The sequence below is a fragment of the Cygnus atratus genome, chromosome 1 (genome assembly GCF_013377495.2).
Source record: "Cygnus atratus isolate AKBS03 ecotype Queensland, Australia chromosome 1, CAtr_DNAZoo_HiC_assembly, whole genome shotgun sequence".
NCBI lineage: Eukaryota > Metazoa > Chordata > Aves > Anseriformes > Anatidae > Cygnus > Cygnus atratus.
Window position 1 is genome coordinate 36,720,761 of NC_066362.1, and position 26,268 is coordinate 36,747,028.

Below are 26,268 nucleotides of genomic sequence, written 5' to 3' on the forward strand. Positions count from 1 at the left end.
CTATTAGAGCAGGCAATGGAGAACTGTCACTCCTGGGTTCTTAGGTTGGACCTGAGCTCACCAGCTGTAAGCTCAGGTGTGTCCCATACACTGATACCATAGTTTTCAGTGTAGGGTGAAAAAGTGCACAAGTTATCCATCTGTTACCTTACATGACTGTGTTGAGTCAGTCATAGCCCCTCTACCTCCTGCTTCTAGGAAATTGAAAGGAAAAATCGTTTTTGCTTTTTCAGAACTTTGGGCAATGCTGAAAGCTCTTGTGTTTACAGCAGTTCTACTCCACATCTCAAGGCTCAAGGCAGTTGTCTTGTATACCTGGGTTGCCTGTGGAAAGACACAGTTCAGGAGGTCCCACCTTATCTCCCCTACTTCCATTTTTCCCTCTCAAATTCCTTTTTCAGATCCTATTGCTCAGCTAGACACCCAGGGATCTTCTAACAAGTTTATTAAAATTGTCTTTCTCTGTTGTGGAGGGAGTAGCCAGACCCCAGAGCCAAAAGCCATGTCAGCTTGAGGACAAGGGCAGAATTTTGGGAGGTTTGAAGGCAGTTTAAAATCACTTCATTCCCTTCATATTCTTTCTAAAGCTGTGTGCTTGATTTTGTGCTTCCAGAGAGTGCAGCAAAGAATGGGGCCCATAGCACATGATTTAGACTACTGCTGACGTCAAGTTTGGCCCACACATCACTAGCGCCAAGGCTGAGTTTCACAGAATCACAGAATCGAAGGGGTTGGAAGGGACCTCGAAAGATCATCGGGTCCAACCCCCCTGCCAAAGCAGGCTCCTTAGAGCAGGCTGCCCAGGTAGGCGTCCAGATGGGCCTTGAATATCTCCAGAGAGGGAGACTCCACAACCTCCCTAGGCAGCCTGTTCCACTGCTCTGTCACCCTCACCGTGAAGAAGTTCTTTCGCATGCTGGTGCGGAACTTCCTGTGCTCTGTCTTGTGGCCATTGCCCCTTATCCTATCCCCACAAACCACTGAGAAGAGGTTGGCCAAATCCCTCTGTCTCCCACACCTCAGGTATTTATACACATTGATAAGATCCCCTCTCAGTCTTCTCTTCTCCAGGCTGAACAGACCCAGGTCTCGCAGCCTTTCCTCATAGGGAAGATGCTCCAGGCCCCGTATCATCTTTGTGGCCCGGTGTTTGGGTGGCAACAGATCAGCACCGTGAATGACTTACAAATGAAAGAGAAATTTTTAAGGGGTATTTTCGTACTTGGCGTGAGTGAAAAGTCAAGAATATTATTTATGCGGATGGGAATGCCCGTGCCCAGTGAGGTGCAGTGTTGTCGTAGCTAATCTCAGGTATATTTGTATTTGAGCATGGATTTTCTCCTTCGCACAGAGGTTCCCCTTCTAGTTGGTCTGTCGATGAAGTCATAACCCCACAATTGACATCATAGTCTGTGGTCATGGAAACTATGGCGATCTCACTTCAGTTTTATAGCAGTCTCTGAACAATGGGAAAATGAGCTGTAAGAGAGGAGTTCGCTGTTTAAGCTCAGATGTCTTTGGTAACTATCAGAAAGAGAAAGTATATTAAGACATAGCTCTGTAGGACCAGATTGATTCTTGGTGTAGCACTGCTGAAGGCACTTGAGTTACCCCAGGGAGGAACTTACCCCCTGTGTCTGGAATGACTTGATGGCAAACATGTGAAGAGGAAGTGAATTTATGCTCCAGTTTAATATATTGGAAAGTTTCCCCTCGTCTGAAAGTCTTTCTTTATCTCTGAATTTCCTGGCTTTTGTGGATTTATAGTAGATCCTTAATGTTATTTCAATGTATTTTTTCTGGAGTTTGATGTCTTTTGGGTTGTTTTTATTGGGGATATAATATATATATATTTAATGAAAGTAAAAGCAGTCTTCCATTGAGGAGGTCACAAAACTTTCATGAACACTATGTACCTACTAAGAGCAAGGCGTCTTCTTATTTGAAATCTATGGTTGTTGCTTGTGTACCTAAAGCATTCATTTTGATGAGACGAAAGATGAAAACGTCTCCTGAAGAGCACTATAGCACCTATTTTCCAAAGTTAAATATTAGTCATTTTTACTCCTTTACAAAAAATTACCTCTATAAGTCATGCAGAAAGCTTGTATCATCTTCAAATTAATGATCTGCAATATAAATAGAATATCAGTGCAATATGGTTGTTGAAATCTTTAAAAAGAATTTTTTATTTTTTTTGGGGGGGGGGGGAGACATGGAAAGATGGAATAAACCAGTTACATGCTGTACTGACATGCAAGTGACTCACCCTTGTTCTGCATCAGAATTCCCCATCATAAGCCTCCTTCGTAGCCCAAGTTATGGAAAGATTATGTACAAAGTCAGGCCATGGGGAGCAGAGTCATTTGAGGATGTGGGTTAATGGAGAGTGTCATTTCTGCACCAGCAGAATTCCTGATATAAACAGGACTCTGTTCTCTCTCGCTTGCGTAGGTTTACCGAACCCATGACATTTCCCCAGTTACGGAATGGTATAAGGGGACAAGGAGCAATAGCCAGGAGGCAAGGAAAATTCCCAGGGAGCACAGTGAAGGGGGGTGACCAATAGGATGCACACTAGTGAATCTCCCTCCTTGAACATTCTCAAACGTCAACTAGAGAAAACCCTGACCAACCTGATTTAACTTTGAATTTAGAGTTAGTCCTGCTTTGAGCAGGAAGTGGGACTAGAAGATATCTAGGTGCCTTCCAACCCAGATTTTATGCTTTTATGCTATACCTGTCAAATTACAGAAGCCCGTTGTATCTTAAATCTTTTAATGACTGAGAATGTCACCAGAGTGAGTAATTTTATAATAGGGTCCAACTGATGCATAAATTCTTGATGCACAAAATCAGCCACAGAATATTTATTTTTTTCCTTTGTTGAGAAGGGAAGAGAGACACAAGGTTAACAAGAGTTTTAAGGTAAGGTCCTGTGTTCTAGAAATATCTTTTCAAAATACAATAAATATATACGTGACCAGTAATCTTTTTTCTGAACAGTGCTCCTGGACCAATGATGATGAAGGAAATTCTTCTCTCCCTGGTCTATGACAACACTGTGTGAACATACGTTATACATCAGATCTGGGGAAAAGTTTTTGTTTCCTTCCTTTTTCTATTTCTGTGAGTAGTTACAGGAAAACAGCCTTTTTGTTTTTAAGAGTTCATCTGCTCAACCTGTTTATTCCCTACTTGCAGTTTTACTAATCCTTTTTTTGTGACACCAGAATCATTTCCACAGCAACCAGTTGTGATGTTGCAAACAAAGGATTATGACTTCAGGTGCATCATGAACAGATGAACTCTTTAGAAACAGGTTTTCAGTTAAATGACTCTATTAATAAAGAATGAGAGTGGAAGGAAAAAAAAAAAAAAACACTCATGATATGCAGTACCAGCAGAGTTGATTCAAGCTGAACAGTTGTTAGGATTTCCTATAAGGTTATAGCATTATATGAAGGCAATAAAGTGCATGAATCAGTCAGAAATGGATTTTTCACATCTCTGTTAGAAATACTGAAGTTGCTATTTAAAGCTGCTCTGTATGTCAGAAGCAAGTTATGTCCTGACTTGCGTGTTGTTTCAAAGCAGCACAAAAACCCCACGGTATGACTATTATTGAAGAAGACACTATTGATTCCTCAAGGGCTTTGCTGTGAGTGTGTTCCCCATGTAGCTGACTGCAGCAATGAGTTTTTTTGCCAGAGCTTCCTCAGACTGTCAGCAGAAAACATTTCTGATGAACTTTCACGGCATCACATTGACTGTTGGAGTGACCCGGGGAAAGACTTCTGCCAAGAATAATCTTACCTTTGATGCCAGAAGCTCCCAAAACTTTTTGTTGATGTTTCCTACTTCCAGTTTCCCTTTGGTTTTATGGCTTTTCTTTCACATCCGCCGCTTAGTTGTCGTCAGGCTCATAAACCCCACTTGAAGGAGTCACGACACTCCTCAAGGCTCAGGAACATCTGCCTTACGTCCTTACCAAGCAGGCAGATTTTTAATTCCTCCCCAGTTCAGTGGAGTTGTAAGTGTGAACAAGGCAACAGATAAAGGAACGGGTCCATACTGGCTGTGGCCATCTGCATCCGTCTAGTCCTCATTCTTCCTAGAACACGCTGGGGAGGCTTACAAACCACAGAAGCTCTGGGACCAAGTTTCTTGCATTTCTTTCTGGCTGCTAACATTGATGGAAGTCTGAAGTCTGTCCTTGCCCATGCTTTGGCCACAGTTCAAGGCTCTGTGCAGAGTCATTGGCCCTGGTTCACTTCAGACCTGTAATCTGCCACCCTGCAACCACTTTCCTGCCCCATGGCAGCAGTTTTCCTCCACTGCTCTATCCTGGATATCTTTACCTAAAAGCACCTTGAAAGGAGTAGCAAGTTTATGGAGACTTTATTAAAGGACTCCTAGTGGAGCTTTCATCTCTCCACATTCATTCTTCAGCTTCTTCCCATATAAGACCTCAATTCATAGCTGTGGACGTTTCAATTGATGAAGCTGATGAGTTATTGTAGGTCTTGCCTTATTTAATTGCATTTATGTTCTTGAGACATCTTTGTCTTGCTCTCATTTCCCTCTTCTGATAAAGACAGGAGGGGTTTCTGTATGGGCCAGTAGCTCTAATCCTAAATGAATTCTAAATTTCCTTTTCCCTTTAGTTTCCCACGAGCGCTATTTCTTAGTTTCTCAGAAATATTTCCCCTAGGATTTGTCTCATTTTTCTGTAGCATTTCAAAGTTTGGACAGAGACTCTTTGCTTCCTGGAGTTTTAATAATTACATCCTCTGTGCCCAGTCATGGCCTGTTAATTGAGTCATACACACCAGGCTTCATAAAGGAATTTTCTGTCTGCTGCTCCTGAGGCAGAAGAAAGAGTTCTCACAAGTGGTATTGGAGGAACAACAACAAATGCATAGGTCTTTTCCTGGGCAGCATGACTGGCTGGGAGGGGTGGGTTGGTGACTTTTTGTTTATCCATCCTGAGGAAGTGTCCTGTGTGAGCTTGCTCTTCGCTTTTATGAGCTGAGAGGAGAAGAGGCAGAGCAGTCCTGGGCTGGGCAGAGTGGTGTTCTGTGATGCTGCTTTCATCAGATGTCTTCCGTAACTTTTTTAATCATCAAGACGGTGCCTTTGCCCTTTTGAAAACAAGGCATTTTTATCAAATCTGGCCACAGTACAGTATTTGCTTGAAATTTAAAGTTGTATAGGGGCAAATGTAGTTGGCAGAAAGGCATTTTTAGGGTCATTACAGTGGTACTGATACTTTTACATCTTTGCAGGGATGTGGACTGTTTTCAGCCTATGAGTGATACTCAGCTACCCGTGGTAGATGTATAAGTGAGGTCACTAACCAGCTTTCCCCATTGACTAGTGAGTCAAGACCAGAGGTGATCATCCATCTCCTGAGCTGCACGTGTGGCCCACGTACAAAGCCAGGCCAGTATTTCATGTTTGATTACTCTTCCCATTGTTGCCTATCGTGTTTCACCTTTCTTTACCCCGTGCCAGGTCTTCCAGCCTGCAGCAGGTTGCTGTAGGCACCTCTTTCCAGTTCCCCCTTGCCCAAGTAAACCTAACCCATGGGAATGATGTTCACAGAAGTATGTACCTTAGCAGACACTGCTTCCCCTGGGTCTTGTAGATAAAGGACCAAGCATTCAGCTTTGTGAGGAGACTTGCAGATATTAATAGGTAGCGTCAGCTGAGGGTTTTGCATACCAGAAATGACAGAGGATAGAGAGAAAACGCAATGCGTTTATCAGGTAGCTAGAAAATCTATGGCTGTCAGTGCATAAATGCAAAGATAATGTTCACATTCCTGGTACACGCAGAGATACGAAGCATTCAGAGGTCCTGCTTGCACTTGCTGCAAAGTCGTTCACCTTTACACACCCAGAGACATTCTGGCTGTGGTGTGGGTGGTTATTTTAGTCTCCGTTTCACAGTAACTGTACCTGGAATGATTACGTGGGCAGCAATGTGAAGCATTTTAATGCAAATGAAAGTGATGAGTGGCGTAGCGTGGAAGTCTCCCTTCCCACACCTCCATGGCAGCCGTGGTGGCAGCTGTGGCTGCTCGGCTCGGAGCTCTGTGTAAGTACCTTCTGCTTCATTTTGGGCTCACATTCATTTTGGTTGCACATTTTGTTTTTTATTTTTTCATCCTTTTCTTTGCATCTGCTCTTTCTTAAACGGGTACTCTATTCCATTAGCCAAAGCTACCTCCAGAGGCGAGTGGGAATGCATTTCAGCGTTCATTGGTCAGATATTCATCAGATGTTATGTATGCAAAACACCCGTGGCTGATGAGTACGTGGTGGTATAAGTATGTAAGTTACAAAAATACTTACAGATCTTCAGCCATTCAGGACCTTCATTGGTTTGAGGGAGACTCCAGGAGTGCTGTGAGCGGCTGTGGTGAGCAGTCATGTAGAGATTGGGCAGATCTGATTAGATGGCAAGGAGGTGGTGAAGGAGAAGCGAGAAGGAGGTAGTTTGTGTGTAAATTGGATGCCATATGAGAAAGAATAGATTGACCAGTATGTGGTTTGTAAGGTTCCTAGAAGTGCCTGTATTTGAGCAATTCTTCTGTATACCTAAACACACAGACACACATAGATATTTTTAAACAAGAAATTCCAAAGCAAAAATCTTTTATTAAACTGTAATTTACGAAATAAAATATTATTGCAGTTCAAACTTTTGAATCCTAATGTTTGTAAGCCTGAGAGACTCAAAATTAAGGAAAATTTTATTTGGGAAGATTTTATTTGGGAAAAACTTTTTTTATTTTATTTGGGAAAAAAATTATTTGGGAAAAACAAAACAAAACCACCACCAAGCCAAAATTGAAAAGTATGTAAATGCTCACTTAAGGTATGTATGTAAATGTATGCAAATGCTTAATTAAGGTCAGTCAAGTTTCTGATTTACCTGTCCACACAACTGAAATTTTAGTGGCAGTCCTTCTCATAAAGTCACGGCTGTAGTGACCCCTGATAGAATGTATTTGGTAATGTCACCTTTAATTACAGCTCTGTCAAACATCAGTGAGGACAAAATTTTAACCTCTCTCTGCAGTGAAATCACTTGGCTTCTTTTCTCCTTTTGTTTGTGATTTTTGCTTCATCCTTGAATATCTTTGCTATGAATCCTGAATGTACATCATGCTATCATTTGAAAAGAGCTGGCCAACCTTTCTGATTCTGTGTCAGCTGATGGGCTAAGTTTTGACTGGAGTCACTGTGGCAGCTCCTGTTTATGCCTGGCTGTATGGGAATTGTGCTCAGATCTGGAGAGTGAATTGTCTGCTGGTTGAGTTCAGCCTTCTCAGCTTCTGAGCAGGGCATCGCAGATTTGCACCCAGTCGTAGCAGTTAATCTTGTATTTCTATGCAAATACGAGTCCATCTTGCTCCTAAATTCATACACAACCCTTACGTCCATAGTCACAAAAATGTTGTACCTATACATGGAAAATTGCAATAAAAATCCTTAAGTTATCTGTGGAATAAATGATATGGAGTACTATGTACAGAATATATCAAACGCATGGAATACACTGAGAGCAATGTTTAATGATTTGGCAAGCAATCTCAGTCTCCATGCATGCAGCTAGGGTTGTATTTAATGTGGCGTGTCCTGCATGTGGCATTCAGCTCACTGTGACTTTTCCATTAGGTTTTACTGACATGTGTGCTGCTTTTCTTGAAGTGCTTAGGAAAAGGAAGTTTTGCAGCAACTAATCTCTTTCAGAAAAATAATGATAATGCAGCACTTTACAAAATAAATATGAAAGGTAAATATTTGGTGGGGTTAGTGAGAAGAGTTAAGGTTAGGTAGATTACCATAACTGAACAATCCTGTCCTTTACTTGTTGGCATGCTTGTTGAAGCAGCTAATTGCTGCTTCAGTTTTTATTTAAAAATTGCAAATCGATATGCTGCTTTAAAAGGCATCAACTTACCTTACCAAGCAAATGAGCAATGATACACTTTCAAGAATACTTGTTAAAGAGTCATTTCCTAGTACCGCAAACCAAGGAAGTAATTTTAAATGAGTAACTAGTTGATTTAATAAGTCAGCTAATGTACTGTTTAAAGGAATGGAAATAATTTAATATCAAACTAAAATATTTGATAAAGAACCTATTGTACCTTCATCTGTTAGGTTTGAGTCAAGTATTTAAAATATGTGGAAGTGTTTTCTGTGACTTTGGTAAGGGTTAATCAGATTTTTACAAATGCATTAAATGGACCGGTTGATCCTTTACAGTATGGTTTTAACAAAAGATTATACAGATAGATGGTAATGTTGACCTTTATTAACATAGCCTTCTGTGGCGGTACGTGGAGATCATTGAATAGTAATGAGGTGCTGATATAAAATTTTTCGTTTGCCATTACTGCAAAAATGGTTTTTAATACTAGAAGGCAGCTAGCAGCACTAAGCAATAAAAGCTGTATGTTCAGAAAAAGTCCAAAATTTCAATTTCAATATGTTTGTCTTTTAGGTTGGGCTGCAAAATATTTTTGTTTAAAGTGAAGTTAACAAGCTCTTTTACATGGAAAATGTTTTCCCTCACTCAGGCTTTAAAGTGTTTCTCTCCTCTATTTGTAAATTGCATCTGTCAGTCAGATGGGAGAAGTATTGCTGAATTATCTTAGCTTGTTATGATTAAAATCACCTCCTTCATGTAGCAGCAGCATAACTTTATAGCTTTAAAAAAAATCTTTTTTATGTATTAAAAATCAGTGTAGCAACAGTAATAGATGCATTAGTAGTAATGAGTGATGAAATGAATGTAGAAAAAAAAGCAATGGATATGTAGCTGTACTACAGTACTTTCAGTGATTTTTTGGTACTTTCTTCCCTAGGTAGGGATTTTGCACACATACAATGAGCATGGCTGAAAATTCAGTATCATAGAAAAGTCATTAATGATTGATAATAGTGTAACTTGATGTGGCTACAGAATTTGATTTTTTTCTTTTAGCAACCGTTCTAAATAAGGTAGAAAACAATAGAAAAACACGTTCTTCTTAAAGTCCTGTATAATGCAATAGCAAAAATAATGTTTAGTAAGTATGCTAGTATTTGGGTGTTTTTTTTTTTTTTTTTCCCCTTCTGTTGCTCTTGATACTGTATTTTTAAGGGTAGTGAGATTCGTGACTTTAAAGATTTTTGTAATTAACATCCTTTTTTTTTTATTATTTTCCAGTTGGGGGCTGTGAGAGTCAGTATTCCAAATGGCATCTGAAATGCTTATAGCTTTATAAATATTAGCAGAGGTTCAGTATTTTCAGCACGTTTAGTGTAAAAATGAACAAAGACCCAATAAAAACTAAAAGATAAGTGGATGTAATAGGAAAAACTGACCAAAGGAAAATTTGGATTGAATATCAGGAATATTTCCAGAGAGCAAAATCTATCAGGCCATGGTGCAGGCTCCTGAGGGATGTACTGGAAACCCCATTGCTTTGAGTCACTTAGGGGAGAGCTACTAAACTGGTGAAACTGGAGCTCAGCTCCACCGTGTCTGCTGGGACGGTGCTGGCTGAGCTGGGCTAAGCAGTGGTCACCACAGATTTCACTGTTGGATTTTCCACTGTCTTTTGCTGCTCTAGTGGGGTTTTGCTGACCTAGGAGCATGTCAGGTTGCTGGGGCGATGTCCCAGGACAGGCAGTGTCATGCTTTCTTGGTCTAGGAAGGTTTCCACAGCCTTATTTCTTGAAGTCTGCTGGAGTCGCTCCTTCTGTCAGAGCTGTTAGTTTCACAGATGTGAAGCCAGATGGCATCTCCAACCACTGATCCCCTTGGCTCTTTCTCGTGTTCCTATCATCCCAGAGGGCCAGTCCTGAAAGCCGCGTGACATGCTGCTTCACTGTCAGACATATGTTTTATGAAGGAAAATGGACATATAAGAGCTTCTACATACAAGATGTCTTAAGCTGATCTGGCATATGGAGATCTAAGCACAATAATGAATGTCCACACGTATCTCCCTGCCTCAGTTTCTTCTTAGGTTTACAGGGCAAGAGCAAAGTCAGGCGAGAAGCCTGCGATGTCCTGTCTGATGCTTTTGTGCTCTTACAGTCCATGGAGTTGCTTTCTTCTCGGCAGTGAATTCCCATCTTCCTCAGCTAGTTGAGCAGCTAGGCATGTTTGTCCCTGTGAAAGCACACTTCTCTTTCCTGCTAAAGCGTCCTCTTTGTGTGAGTCCTGTTCCTGGCTGCCTTACCTTCGTATTTTTAAAAGGTTTTCCCAGCACATAGTTTCTTTGTTCTACTCTTTCTTTTGCCCTTTAGTTTCTTGTGAGAAATAGAAAAAAATCTGGTTGAGAAGAGGTGGAGTAAAACAGACCATCTGACAGTGATTGTGGACACATCAGAACAGCCCACAGATGGGGGGACCGAGCATGCACAGAGGGGAAAGGAGCAAACAAGAGTATGCTTTTTCTCTTTCAGACACAGAGAGGTTAAAAAGGCAATAAAGAAGGATTCATACTCTTTAGACAGTCTAAGGCCTGAGGCTAATGTATAAAAGTAATCAGTGTCATACCTGGGATGAGAGAGACATGAATGAATCTTTCCTGTACATCTTTGGTTAGAAGACCTAGTCCTGTCATGTAAAGGTGGGATGATACTACAGCATGGAGTGGCAGAGACGTCTTGTCAGAAAAGTAGAAGAAAAATGCAGGGGTAGTGCAGGAGAAGCATCCTAGAAAGGAAAAAAAAAAAAAAAGTGGATGAAAAGAAAAGGAAGGAGGAAGCAGACGCTAAAGACAAAATGGAAAGAAAGATAGGCCGTAATCTGTTATACAACATAAAAGAAGGGAAAAGTGGAGCAAAGCCAGAGGACAAGAAGAAGCAAGAGATTACGTTGCGTTACAAAAAATGTATTAGAAAGTCAGTGGGCTTTCTTGCAGTCAGTGGACTAGATGATGTGAAGGGTCTCTCGCAGTTCAGAATTTGTAGTTCTGTGATATTAATGAAGCAGAGTGAGGGAGGGGAACTCAAAGAAGGGACAGAGTAAAAGGGACTTTGTGTGGAATAAGAAAGACAAAACTCCAGAGGAAGTTTCAGAGCGTCTAAAATGACAAATTCATAGTTACATATTTAATTGGAGAGTCAGTGAAACTCTCTGCTGTTTAAGATGTTATTCATTTGGGAAGCCGTTCTGAGCAGTCCTGAACGCAATGCTCATAGTCTGATCAAGAGCTCGGTGCGGTCAGCACAAGTGTCCCGCTCTACTCCGCTGGTCGTTGGCATGTTTCCAAAGTCTCCAAACCACTCAGCCTGAAAGGCAAATGCAAAACGTTTGCCACTGCAATTTGGCAAGTGTTTCTGAAGCAAAGGAAATAGTAATGAGCATATTTTGCCCACTGACCTGCCCTCTGACTAAAACGGTGGTGTAGGAGGAGAACTCTTATATAACATGAGTGAGGCAGAATATTTCTGCTATTAGTGTCCATTGTTAGGGGGAAAAGGAAATAACACAGAACTGGTTCAAGTATCGTCACCCCGCAAACTCTAAACACTAGTATCACTCAAGGAATATTTAGATCACATTCCGGTCTTAGTTACTCAATGCTGCACCGCACTTCTGTCACTTCACAGTGCCAACGAGAAAGGCAGCTAACGCCGAAGAGTCCAGATCCTGTTTCTCAGTTTTGCTTTGTTTCTCTGCCCTTTTGGTAAAGATGGAGTGATTCCTTATAACGCATTTAACCCTAATGGGTACCAGATAACTAGCAACTGTAAGCAAGTTTATGTCTCTGTAACTAATCAGCAGCTCCTAAAACTCTGACATTCCTTGACCATATCTGGTGCTCTGTGAGTTTCCGACTTTATTTGATCAGTAAGTTACTCTTCATAGTCTTTCTGGAAAGAGAACTGTATCTGTATTTTCACATCCAGGCTCTCCACCCACTTGTGCCATATGTTCCATTTAAAGTTCCAGGACAGGAAGTGTAGTAGAGATACCTTTCACTTTTACATCTAATGACAATTAAGTGCTTTACATTGAGTCAGTTTTTCAGTATCCCAGTTCCAGCATTCCACAGCTGGGACTTTCAGTTAAAGAAATGAGAATTAAAGAAGGCTTTGCCTCTGTACTTAAGAGTGTTGATTTTGTAATTTTCCTTCATTACTATCCAAGGCAAAAACAGGCAAAATGCCTCTTGTCTGTTGTGGATTTTTATTCCCATGGAAAGATTTTACAGACACAGTCTAAAGTTTTCTAAAAATCATGAGCCTCATTAGGTTCGTGTGGGCCCACTTCTCAAGCTTGTCCAGGTCCCTTTGGATGGCATCCCTTCGTTCTGTTGTATCAACCGCACCACTCAGCTTGGTGTTATCTGCAGACTTGCTGAGGGTGCACTCAATCCCACTGCCTGTGTCATTGATAAAGATATAAAACAGCACCGGTTCCAAGACAGACCCATAAGAGATATGACTCATCACCAGCCTTCTTGCCATTGTTGGCAATGCGAGGCATTATGCTGTTTCCAGCCCAAATATCATGTAGAATGATGACTTAAATTCTTATATGCTTATCTTGCATGCTGTTTGCCTTTTATTCATTTAATCTATGGAAGATAAAGGCCTGAGGATGATCAGCCAGAGCCTACGATGCTGTTGGAATAGCCAGAAGTTGAAAGGAAGTATCTCAGAGTAGTATTTATACCAGTCTCATTCATACACTGTTTAGTTAGAAGAAGGAAAGGCTTCACTTTTATTGCACGTGTACACAAGTATGCATACAAGAGATGCTGTGCAGTAAAGTACACATGGGCAAACATTTGCCCAACTCTTTTTCAGGTTTGACAATCAATTCATAATAATTAAGAAAAGATTTGAAAAGTCCAAGCATAATGTAGTACTTGTCACCACATAACATTTACAGTTTCACTAAATGTAGCCAATATCTAACAATTATGAACCTAGCCTTTGCCACTTTGGGCATGGCACCTCTAGCTGTATTTTACTGCTGCTGGGGATGCTTTTATCTACAATTAAAAACACATTTCTAGTCTGTTTTTGAAAAATGGCCCTCATTTTTGTGCCTGTAAATTTGCTTCAGGAAATAATTGTGGGTGCCATTTATAGTACTTAGAACACTAACTACCTGATCACATCTACAAATTAGGCAATTAGACATCTAAGAACTAGAAAATGAACCTATGAAATAATCCTCACAGGTATTTCTAGAAGCAAAATTCCAACCAAAGAATTAATGAGGTGAGGACCTTTCAATAACAGCAAAAAGCCCAGCACCTCTAAATTAGTTTTCATACAAAATGGTTATTGCCAGAGGTTTTGTTAGGTGAATGATGATACAAATATTTGACTAATCTGGAAAGGCAATGACCTAAAGCAGCATTTAAAAGTATTGACAAAAGCAACACGTGTAGAATATAAATATCTTAATAAAACTAAAAGTATTAATTAAAGGTGCTGGATAAATGGCCTCTGAAAATAGTATCCTGCATGCAAATAAAAATTTGATCATACCCAGAAGAACTGGAGGTTGGTCCACATTCTTCCACCAGTTTGCCTAAAGCTGTTAAAGGGTAGCTTTAAATATAGGCTCCAGAGTCTTTTCTCTGAAATCCTCAAAAATGTATACTTGAACTGAGGAATAATATTTATGAGGAACTGAAGTTGATACCACAAACTCATGAGCTGTAAGCCAATCAACCAGCACTTAAAGCACAGCAATATGCAATCGCTAGTCATTGGGGCTGTGCTTGAATGCATGATTCCAAAACCAAGAGTGTTTTAGTGGTCCCTGGGAAAAGGAACTTTGTATTATGTTGTATAAAAATACATAGTGTTTAACTACAAAATCCATACAGTAATAGTCATATTGGACAAAGATATCCTACTGAGTTATCCATGTTCTTCTGCTGTACTCTTGTAAGGGTGTTGGTTAAAAGGGAATTAAAAGGAAGAGTCAACAGGGTGAAGTGACTTTCACTCAATAGGAAGACTGCTTGCACACATCTTATTAAGTGTTCAAAGTACATATATGTTCAAAGTACTAGCTGCCAAAAAGACTTTACAAGGATTATGAAAGGGCTGCCATTTTAAAGGAGAGGAGTGGAGAGGACAATTTAAACAGTCTTCAAAAAGTTGAAGTCATGTCCAAATGAAGGAGAAGATAACCAACAGCATGTTACATATTAAACGCTGATGAAGCAGGCCTGAAAGGATTCTGAGGAACAGCCTGTTAAAGGCATGGAACTGCTAATAAAAACACTTCCAAACATGCTGGAAATGGGAAGTCATTGAAGAGTTCTGTAGAAGTGATGAATCTCGACCAAGTAGAGGGAGAGCTTAGGTAGATAAGGCCACAGCAGTAGAGAGATACAAACTCTAGGTACGTTAGAGGAATCTAAAAAGATTCCCACCCAGAAGCTTTCTTCAGAGTGAATGATTTTGAGGAACTGTCTAATACTGAAATACAGATGAAGGAGCTTTTGAACAGATCAGTAAACTTGAAGTGAGAAATTGTCACGACCAAATACTGTTCTCTGAAGAAGTCAGATTGAGCTGATCAGAAATTCTCAAGCTTCCTACAGCAATGCTCTAGCAGTAGGACATAAAGTAGGTGTTCAGCACCATAGAAGAAGGTGGCAGTCGTTCCACCTTCCACACCGAGAGCTCCAGAACTGCAGACCAGTAGGTCTGATCACCACACCAGGCAAGTAGGTATAAGCTATGAGAAAAAAATAAGATTTGTAGGAACTTGGGTAAGTATAATATTGATAGGAAGAGGTGCATAAAAATAAGAAAATAGTAAGCTTTTTTAGAAAGTTTTTTAGAGTTGTGTATCACAAACCTGTTGGAATTCTCTGAAACAAGACTGGTGTGTGTGTGGCGAAGGAACCTATGTGATGTGTCTGGTTTTCCAAAATAGTTTTTTTCAGTGTTATTCACCAAATGCTCTTAAAGGGATTAAGTGGTCAGAGAATGGCAGGGTTCTCTTCTGAGCTGCTTTGACAGTGGAGGGGAGATATCAGTATACTTCTGATAGGAATTATGCAGGGACCTACAGTGCTCAAACTTTGTGATTTTGAAGATATAGTTGAGTAAAGTTATGATTTGGTGATGTCAAAAATTGTTTAGGAAGTTAATACTAAAAAGGATTATGATCAGTTGAAAAGGAACTCATGGTACTGAATGGGCTTGGCAATGCAACACCAGGTGACACTTCGTGTTGCTGTCTTCAAGGTAATGAGAAGGAACTCTGCCTTTGCAAAGGTGAGCTCCAAGATAGCTGTTTCCAAAGAGGAAAGAGAACTTGGAGTCATGGTGCAAAATGTCATGCAAAATGTCAGCTCTGTTGTAGCAGTGGTTAAAAATAAGAAATAAAATATTGGTAATTGTTAGGAAACAAGTAGAAAACAAAATGCAAAGCATAATTCTGGCGTGTACAACTCAGTGGCACACTTGCATTTTGAATGCTACAAATAATAAGGGACCTGAAGAAGTGCAGATGAATATTAGATAGTCCAGAGGTGCAGAATTATTTCCGCACAAGGGGAGAGTAAGTAGACCAGGTCTTCTCAAATGAAAATAAGAGAGAACTGAAGCAGAAATATGTCAGAGACACGTAAATCGAATTAGTTCTGTGACATGAATGGAAAATCATTATTTATAACTTCTCAAAATGTAAGAACTAGAAGACATCAACAGAAATGGGTAGAGTAAAAACAAAAGGAACTATTTTTTTCACCCAGCACAGTTAATTCAATGAGCTAATTAGCACAGAAGATTTTCATGTAAGATGTATTTACAGTTTACAAATTCATAGAAAAAAGTAAGGTACAGAAGAAGGATTTATACAGACTGTATACAGAAGGTATTTTTAAACTCAGTAGAGGTAATGCCATCTCCCACTTCAAAAATGCAGGAAGTTTTTATTCCAAAACCCATATTTGCCATATTTATTTTTCCACAGCATCCATTACTAGCCACTGTCTGAGCTGGTACTACTCTAGAAATAGATTTTTATTCTGACTCATTGCAAGTGCTCTTACTGTCTAATTTCTAGTTCAGTGTGCTTCTATATTATGGTAAATATTTCAGTAATAAGAAATTCAATTGAAATAACAGTTCATACATTCTAAAATGAGGAATAAGTATTTTGATGGATGTAAAGTATCTGGGACCTCTAGACTGGAAGTCTCTCCAACTTCAACGTATTTCTAAATGATGCAAAAGTGTAGTTGTTTCAGTGTGCTTTCTGTTAGTTCTTTGCCTGCTTTAGATAATGCTAGTATATGGTAGTATGCTGTAGGAGGACTTTTCTGGACACTGAATAGAAATACTAGCATTTTTCATTTTAAATGAACATGGGTATAGGACAATTTGTACCACAACAGCACTTCTTCAATTCCACAGTATCATATCTACACCTCTATGTCAGTCATTTAAAATATATATATACCCATCTTTATGTATCTGTGAGTGAGAATAACCATTAGTATGTTGCAAATAGGTTCTGGAGATGAAAAGCTTTTCATATTAATACCCAAATATTTGCAAATGTTCCGGGTTATGCATACATATATATCCGGTGATACATAATGAAGTGCATTTGTTGGATGGGAAGAACATGCTGAGTTTCAGGTGGTATTGTGGTAGAGGTTATATTTGGATTCACTGAAATTCATCCTAATATCACGAGGTGGGACATAATGAATGTAGACAGAGCAGGAAAATAATGCTCTTACTGCACTGCACTTCTCCCTCAAAAAACAACCAAACAACCAAACAAAAATGAGGAATTCGAAGGACCCTTTCAAAGCAGTGAGGTAGATACACCTGTGGTAAAAGTCTTTTGAGTCAATCAACTTCTTTCACAGCTGATTTTGCAGAAACACAATGCAGAAAATGTAAATCCTGTCAGTCAGAAGGGTACCCCTCAGCTGGTGCTGGGCGCTGCGTTGTGAACCCTGTGGGGCTGCCAGGTTCCCCGGGGGCAGGCGGTGGCAGGGGTGCCTGCATCTCAGCCCTCCTCCAGGGCCTGCAGTGAGGGCAGCGGCGCCTTTCCTTTGTGTTGGGTGAGTCCGGGAGCGGTAGGGAAGTGCTGGCTTAGAGGGTGTTGTGCAGTACCCTACGAGCAGTCTCCGCCTGATTAGGTTTGTGTGTTTTTCTTTTCTGTTTTCTCTGGTTTATTTCAGTGGAAGCTTGCGTGAATTTGAGACATTATTTTTCTGATGTATTCAACCAGTAAAGACTCCCTAGCCCCTATGACATTTGAAAACGTAATCTTTATTTATTGCAGCAATGTCTGAGCACTTCCGTAAGGGCTTGTGACCTAAGCTGGAATAGATACAAGGCAGGGATATCCCATTTTATAGCCAGTAAAAATCAGGGTCATTGTCTTTGCCAGAGAAGCAGAGAAGGTCTTTGGCTCAACCAGGAACAACATCAAGGTCTGCCTGTCGAGTTCCCTGTAGGATTTTTCCTCCTCATGCATCAGACACGGCACCAGAAAAACAAACCCTTTAAGAAGCCATGGGTGAAATCGTGCAGGTGTTAGAGTGCGGTAGATTTACATTTTATGAAGCTTCCGGCTAAAGATGGGAGACCAGTTACACATTAAAAATCTGATTTCAGGTTAACTCATGCTTTAAAGCATTGCCAAATAACGCTGTGCCTGTTAGTGTAAGTCAGTGGTGGTTTAATTTCTTCATTTTTCTTTAACTATATAGAGAACAACAGGTGCTAAAGTGGTGCTAAAGTGGACATAAAAATTTATCCAGGGCTCTGTAGAGAGACAGTATCACAACAGCACTCCTCTATTCACCAAGAAACTCCAGTCTCACTTCAGGTGCAGTTACTGAAGCTGTCAGAAGAGAAGCCAGATCCCTTGAGCTCTTGTCTCCTTGGCTGAAGGGGCAGTTGAACAGTAGGAAGACCACGTTTGCCATCTGACAGATCCTGGGTTTCCCAAAACAACTGGAATGTTGTCAGGAGCAGCTCAGGGCAAAGGCGGGTTGCTGCAAAGCTAATTTAGCTGTGCCTGCATAGGCAGTGCACAATTCCTTAATGGGAACTTAAGCAGCTTAGTTTAAAAAGCAAACAAACCGTAAACAAAAATAAATCCTCAAGAATACGTACTTTGCATGCCTAGCACAAGTCTTGGAAACACTGGTAACTCAGTGAAACAGCCAGAGGCTGTGTTTTTGTTTCTGGTTAATCTCTGTAAAGAGAGAAAAAGGTAGGACCTGCACGACCATCCCTGGTTTTACTTCATCTCCTCTGCATTCTGCAGAACGAGCCTTGGGGAAAGCCAGAGGTCCTGAGGAGAGACTGCAGCTGAGCCGGTGATGCTTCGCTGGGGAGGATGGAGACTTCACGTGCAGAGACCCCAGGCCGTCACTATTGACAGCACAGGTGTTTCCACAGTGCGATATGTTCTGTACAGTCACAGGGAAGGCTTGCAGTCAAAAAAACTGAGGGGGAAAGGGACAAAACCAATGAGTTGGTATGGTATTTCAGGCCGCTGCGACATTGTTCATCCCCTGTCTTTGGGGCAAAGTTATGTGACTGACATAGGGAAGCTGAGATAGCAGCAGGCTTCTTTCTCGAGCCGTGGTCTGAAGGGTATGCAGGATTTTTAGGATGCCTGAGTTCGTGCTAATATCAGGAAAGCATTGAGTTATAAAGCACTGAGTTGTAGAAGGGCAAAGTCAGATGACTTCACATTTTGGTTGACCTTCAGAGCAACAGAAATCATTACTTACCCAAACAGCTAGGCCAGTCATAAGCCGTTTTATGAGAATATAAAGGTTACATATGAATTAGCGCACTTGAGAGTATTTGCAAGCTTCTAACTCCAGATGTGCACCCCAGCCATGCTCCAAATCCATGTCCAGGCAAGACACAGGAGCCTCCTACTCTTCCCTCACCCAAAACACACACAACTCTCAGTTCAAAGGAGACAAGAAGGCATGGGCCAGAAGGCATGCTCAAGCCCCATCCCTGACCAGGACAACTGGCACACCACAGGATTCAGCCGCCACCCAGTCTAGACACAGCCAGGGCCAAAAGGGGGCCATGGCATGCTCAGGCTCCATCCCTGACCAGGACGATTGGCCCACCACAGCATTCAGCCGTCACCCAGTCTAGACATAGCCAGAGGAAACGTCAGGTCTCCTCCAGACACCACTGAGCATTCCTCAGCCATCCTGGAGGCTCTCCTCTGGTAGCCAAAAATGTAAGTGTTGAGGGTGTGGGGAATTAAGAAGAAGAGAGCAAGACTGGAGAAGACACATAGGAGAGTAACATCGGTAATTAAAGGTATCGAAGGAATTTCCAGTGAAAAATCAAGTAGAATGGGGCTCTTTGGCCAGGATGGAGGATGAGTGGGTAGGATGTGTTCATTGGGGGGGGGGTCTCAAAATCAGTAGTGGCACACAGGAGGGGAAATGTTCACTGTCATGCTTTTCATAACAGAACCAGGAGTCATTTAATGAAACTGATAGCTGGTCAGTCTGATGGAAACAAAAGGAGATGTTTTTTCACACAATACATTTTGAAAACAGGATGCTGAAGCAACTGAAAGTTTTTATGTGAATTCAAAGATTAATTGCATAGATGCAGAGAGGGTGATTTCGTCTAGGGCTTTTCCATACCACAGCTTAGGTTCAGTATGTCCCAGAGCCATAAACCATTGAAAACTGAGGCAGCATTACGGGAAATATCATTATGTGCTTGTTGTACTCCTACTGTTTTCTGTAAGCTTTCCTCCTTGGTGGCTGTTTCAGAAGGGTTGTTGGGCTTCATGGCCTACCTGGCATGTCCATTCTGATGTTTTTAGGGAAGAGGTAGCAGAGAAAAGATTATCATTCAGGATCTGAATAACAGTGCAGAGATTTTACTAATAATGTGATATTAGTAACCAAATAAACAAGTCATTAGTGTAATTAAGAGTGGAGGATTAACCGTACCATATCACCAGCCACTTGTTTTCATTATGGAGGCTTTTTTAGCTTTGTTCCAACTGTTTGGAAACTGATGGAGGTCTCAGAGCTCCCAGGGGCCAGGCAGTCAGCGAAATCCTGCAAGCACGGTGAATTCAAATGGGCAATAAGCAAAATAAGTGGGATTGGGTCACTTATCCCTCTTACCCCCTGTGACAGCGTTTATTTAGGTCACACGGAAAGCGAATTTCTCCTTTTGCAGGTGTCACAAAATTAGCTCACGACAAACTTCATACAGGATTTCATTAAGTATTACTTTTAAGTTGTAATTGTATTGGACAGTGATTTGACTCATTCTTGACACTATTTCAGAGATGGAAATTGGGAATTAATCATACTGTGTAATTTGTAGTAAAAATCTGTATTCATTTGCTTTGCAAATATGTATTTATTTGAACAAGATGCTGCAGCGAAATATACCTGTGGTAGGCACAGGACACAGTGCTCATGGTGGGAGGCAATTTACTATAATTCAGCCCCAGCTGGTGACATCTGCTCTTATGTCATTTGGGGCCTTTCTTGAGCAGGGAGGTTTGTGCCAAACTACGTGTTCACTTGTTTGTTTTATGAGGTGAGAATAAGAGGATGCTAAAGATCATTTCTGCTCATAATACGTGCTAAGACCTTGTGCTCTTGAGGTGAAATGGATTAACATACTGTCTCTGTTAGTTAAAATTCCCATGGAGTTCTTCAAGCTTGATATAAAAAAGTGATTTAATAGAAGAATGGAGCTAATTTAGGTCTTTTTAGGCTTCTTTATCTTCATGTTGTGTAGATACATAATTTAGTATGGCCTGAATTACACTTACAAGGTAAAAGTGAATTAAGAGTACAATAAAATCAGATATTTTATCTAAAAGTTCCTTATATTTTTGTAATTTCTATTTATGTAGGCCAACAGAGTGTAGAGCAGATGGAGACAGTCAAGACTTTATAAGTACCATCAAATATAAATGTCTAGTGGTAACGTAGAAATAGTTTCTGTTCCTTGTAGTTCTTCTTCTCTGCCCCTTGCTTCTTCTGTAACATCAAAAGCTCTCTCAATCAAAAACTGCGTATGTGATTTTGTAAAGTGCCTCAGTGCTTTCTGTATATAATTTCTGTAGTTGTACAGAAGTTTTGCTAAAAGAGAACATGTACACCAGGCTTCATGAGATTGGCCGAGAATCATGAGCAACTTGAAAAAGCAGCAGCTTTTATATTTGCCTTCAGGATTTTGAGCTTTTCCATTAAAACGCCTTAATGATGATGTATTTTAATATTCTTATATTTGCATTTGGCTCCAGCATCTGAGATTTTAAGAAAGAAGTTCACCTAGTATCCCAGGACCCATTACGGAGCTTAGCGTGCAAGTCTGTCAAGGTAGTAGCTCCCAGCTGTTTTCCTGCCAGTCACCACTGCCATCCTGTGTCTTCTCCTGTTTCTATCACCTGTCTCACTGGTTCCAGGAGCCCAGCTTTCCCCTCTCCCTGTCTCTCACCTGTCCCATCAAAGTGACAGAGATCTCAGCCTGATCATAATGCCTAAGCGAGCGAGTCTGGGCTCCACGCCACATCTCACCTCTGTTGTTGCCACACCTCATGCATCAGGAATGCTGCATTTCAGTGTCAGAACAAAAAGAAAAAAGAAAAAAGAAAAAAGAAAAAAAAACTCCTTCTAAATGCAGCGCACAACCTGAAGTGGTGGTTGCCTTCTTTGTATGCTTTGTGCAGCCCCCAGCCTTGGAAGGCTTCGATCCAGACCGCTTGGCTCACTGGCAGCAATGGTTGTTTTGACTGGCATAAACTAGGGCACTGATATGCATATTCATGCCCACAAGGGCTCCTTCAGGGAGCAGAAGTGGCAAGGTGGATATCAGAAGAGTCTTTCCCATTCTGCTAGAGTGACCTGTACACAGAAATCTCTCCAGAAGGGTTTTTTGACCCCTACTACATGCTCAGCAGGCTGCACTGCAGACTGCAGCAATTCCAAATAAGCCATTTCAACCCAGCATACGAATTACTTACTTGACTGCTTAGGTATGTTGTATAAGATATGTATTTAGGGCAGTGATTTTTTTAAAACATATCTGTGCAGAGTTTAAAGAAAACTGTTTCTTCATAGCTGTGCAAGTCTGCCCCTTAAAGATGGACGACCAAGTCCTGCTGCAAATGAAGCCGTGTTAAAAGGTGACCAGTAGGGTTAGAGGCATAACAGAACACCAGCTCTGTCTCTCCTCATTTATTAGGAAAAATGTAGCAATAGAGAGCCACAGAAAGATTTCTTATTACAGAGATGGTATTGCTTTTTTTCAGTACTCTCCAACAAATTTGCTGGTACATTACTGGTTACTAACACAAGCAATAAAAATACCTGAAAAGCACCAAGCTCCATCAGCCAGCTATATTATGTCTTCCTCTTTACGGTGTTTCTTAGTCAATAGCTTGTAGGCATGGCCAGCTTAGACGGTGCAAATCCAGGAAAGCCTGGTTGCCATAGGCTAAGAGCAGGAGATACTTTGTTTTCTGAGGACAAGCAGGACAGGGATGCATGGATGTAGTGTACCCTTTGCAGCTGATGTCCTAGTAGTATGTACACTGGTGAGGCAGGATGTAGATGAGGTAGATGATGGAGTAGGTGCAGTGCTGGTGTGTCTGCCAAGCAGTGTGTCTCCTGAGATGAGATGAGGTGATGTAAAATAGGAAAAATCCATCCATGGTGAAGTTCTTTGCAGCGAGGAGTTTGATGGTGTGTCACGGGTCATCGCTCCCAACAGCTTGCTCCCTAGGGCTGGTGCTGTACTGTGTGTGCCACCGGTGCCATGGAGGCTCCCCCAGGGGCTGCACAGCTGCTGCCCGTGCTGCTGAGCACCTCCTGCATGTGTGCTGTGCTGCAAAGGGCTGGGTGCTGCTGGTGTGGTGGCAGCGATGCATGGGGAAGCTAAATTTGAGCAGCCCATAGCTTACAGCAAGGCTGGGCATGCTTCATTTTAATCACTGGCTGGTAAAGGGCCCATGCATGGACTGAGCATCTTGGATACCTGCTTGCCATTCTGCCCACACTGTGAATTTTCACTAATGTCAGTGTAATTCAGTATGAAACAATTATTCTTGTGCTAATTTCTGCAGTGTCGAGCATCGTGAATTCTCTAGAAGGCACGCTGTCCAAGCAGAGGACAAGATATCCAGATCCTTATGCATGTGGAATATGTACCTGCTAAGCTGCCTTTTTATGACTGAGCATGTTGGTCATTACTCTTTTATTTTCCCAATCAGACTGGCTTACTAGGAGATCAGTTGCCTGCCAGTGTTTCTTTGTAGAAATGGAAGATATATGCTAAGAAGCATCCAGACATGGTAACCTCATTTTTTAAAACATTAGTAAGATTTTAAAAGAGCCAAACCAATTATTTTTGAAATATGGTAAGAATCGTTTGCTCCCTGGCTAACAGCTGTGCATGCCAAGTTCTGCTCAGTGAGCCAGTTTTACAGCCAGCTGTAAACTTTCAAATTTAGGGGTTTATGATGGAAACTGCAACTCTTGCCTTCACCAAAGCTGTGCAGACACCCCACTGTAATATTGATTTAATTACATGCTGCATAGTTATTCCTGTTAACAAAAGCAAAGGGCACGCAGCATTTTAGCGTCACACACAGTGCTTTTATTTGGGATACTTGGCAGGTGAAAATCTGAAGGGCAGAGCTAGAACTGGAGGCTCTAAGCTGTTTGAAATCACTCCTTGCAGCACTGGTTTGTGAAGTGATTTATTTGAGCTGCAGCCTATAGACCATACATCACCTTCCTGGTTGGCTTTGTTGGCACCTTGTCACATTCTTGCGGGCTTGAGGAATTCATTGTTCTTGTTTGAACTGATAAGAACAAAAAAGGATTTTCTGCCTGAGACCTTGGGAAAGGCAGAGGGGGAGGAATGTTGACATGAAACAGCAGGGCTGCACTTTCCCAAGCCTTTCAGCCAGCGCAGCAGCCCGCATTCTTCAATAGCTGGGGAGCCCGGGCTAGAGGTGTGCTGATTGCCCCTTTATTTGCTGCTGCCCAACAGCAGGGCCCAAGGAGGTGGTGGGAAGAGGAGCGAGCAGGGTGATGGATGCTCCCAGGAACCAAGACAGGATCGCTCTGAAGGGAATCTCGCAAAGTATCAGGCCGCAGTCACCTAGAGGGGTGTGAGACGTGGAGTGTCGCAGGGTTTGGGCCAGTCCTCTGAAAGTCACCGCGTTGCACATGTGCTTTTGGGGAGAGGAGCTGCACCGATCCTTCTTCCTCCTCTGAGTCCTTGAATGCTCAAGGGAGGCAGCCCACAGCTCCTGGCTCAGCTGGGTGATGAAGGTGGAGTGGGTAATGGATACTGAGAGCATTGCTTTGCCTCTTACGGACTTGGTAGCAAGTGCTATTGTAGAGATGGCATTTCATCACTATCTTGGGGATCAAAACTTCCTTTTTTTTTTTCTTTTTTTTCTCATCCTTCCTCAACATTATGAAAAAGATGCACTTTCTTGTTCCTCCTGAAACCACAAAAGGTTACCGCAGGTGCTGGAGGCTCATGAAAACGTGCCAATTCGAACCATCTTGATGAACTGTGAGCTACAAAAAATACCAATTAAAAACAGATTTTTTCCCTCTGAGAACATGAAAGACAACCATCTGCACCAAGGTTTTGCACCTGCTATGTGCATAGAGAAGTGTTTTGCTCTTCTTATGCCTTCCAGCATGCCTTCTCCTGGGGAAAGGAGATCACTGCCTCCTCAATCTCTCGACTTGAGAGGATATCAGAAGGCCCTAGCAGAGGCTGTTATTTAAATAATACCAGCCTAATTTTATAATTAAAAACAAACAAACAAAAAATACAATAACAGGTAGCTCCGTACCTTTCCAAGTAGTGCCAGACTTAAATTTCAAAATACTGATGACAAATAAATAGGCTTGTATCATTTCTAAATTCAAGCAGAAATAAGGAATTGCTGGCTGCAAGAGAAGGGTGTAAGGTTAGGGTATGGCAAAGGGTCTGATCTGAAAAAAAAAATCAATTTTTGCTTTCATGGTTATTTTCATACCAGTTGAACTACGGATCTATATGCAAGCTACTCAATGTCTACAAGACCATCTAGTAGCATGACCCATAGGTACGACATCCCACTGGCAGTACAGCTCAGGCTGACAGAGAAAGCAGTGTTTTCCTTCTCCTTCGCATTGTTGCCCAGTGGTGGGGAAGGCTGGAGACCATTACACAGGACAAAGCTCTGTCTCAGACTCTTTTTATTCACGCTTTGTCCTGCAGGGTCATGTGCCCACAAGATGCAGAAAGAATACTCGGTTATTTGAGTAAAAAAGGAATTGCACCCACGTGCATAGTTGAGATAAAAAAGCATAGGGTTACTTCAGACAGGATATGGTGAAATGAGAGGAGGAAACAGCAGAATCTCACGTGTACCACTGTGAAGGTCTGTCCTGATGAAATCCTTGCACATTTCTGTTGCCTCAACATTTTTACAGAAAAGTTTTTTAATTGGTGCTGCCCTGGAAATGTCTTGGGGCTACCAAGGCAGGAATGAAGGGGAAGAGAGTAGGAAGAATAAAGACAAGCTGTTTCTTTGGACGCAGTGACCAGCATCTGTCTGGGTTGCGGCACCAGAGGACAGAAGCTTGCCTGAACTCCCCAGCCCTACCAATACCCAGATAGCAAAAAGGCGACCCAGTCTGGGTCCTGCCAGCAAGACTTATCAGAACAGGCAAGTTAGGGTTGAAACCAGCTGCTGTCACCCAAAGGTGCCGTGGGGAGCACCAGCCTGTAAGCCTTAGCGTGGGCTCCCTGCTAGCACAGGAGGGTGATGGAGAGGTGAGGCATTAGGCAGGGAGGAGGGAGCAGGCAATGTCAAGAGGACAGTGTGGGATGAGTGAAGCGCTGAGAGAGGTTGAGGTGGCAAGGGCAGAGAGCTGAGACGATGTGGCAGGCAAAAAGGCAGTGGCAGAGGGGCCTGGCTACAAGCAGGTTGGGGACCATCAGTGTACAACACAAACTTGCCTGCCTGGCTTCGGGTCCTCAGTGCAGACAGTTCACTTCCCGTGCTTCACCTTTCATCATGTCTAAAATGGGAACAATAATTCTGGTCCTTCACTTTGAAAAATATTTTGAGATCTTTAGGTAGAAAACAAACGTGTATTTTATTAGCAGACGGGACATGGGAAAAACTTTCCGCTTGTAAAGGCTTTCTTCTAGGGAGCCAGATCAGTTCCTAGGTGTTAGGACAGGTAAGGCCATCCTCCAC

General features: G+C 41.7%; 1 protein-coding gene across 6 annotated transcripts in view; it reads left to right on the forward strand.

Annotated features, from left to right (window-relative positions):
• The window catches only part of HMGA2 (high mobility group AT-hook 2), a 115,706-nt gene that overhangs the window by 24,539 nt on the left and 64,899 nt on the right, over positions 1–26,268 (forward strand). The window contains exon 4 of one of the 6 annotated variants that reach the window (XM_035543869.2): positions 18,298–25,120. The exons of 4 other annotated variants lie outside the window; for them this stretch is intronic. In XM_035543869.2, coding sequence (XP_035399762.1) covers positions 18,298–18,345 — 48 coding nt within the window. In that variant the 3' untranslated portion in view covers positions 18,346–25,120. Of the gene's footprint in view, positions 1–5,288; positions 5,392–18,297; positions 25,121–26,268 lie in introns of those variants that run through there. One more of the 6 variants, XM_050709761.1, reaches the window with a different exon arrangement.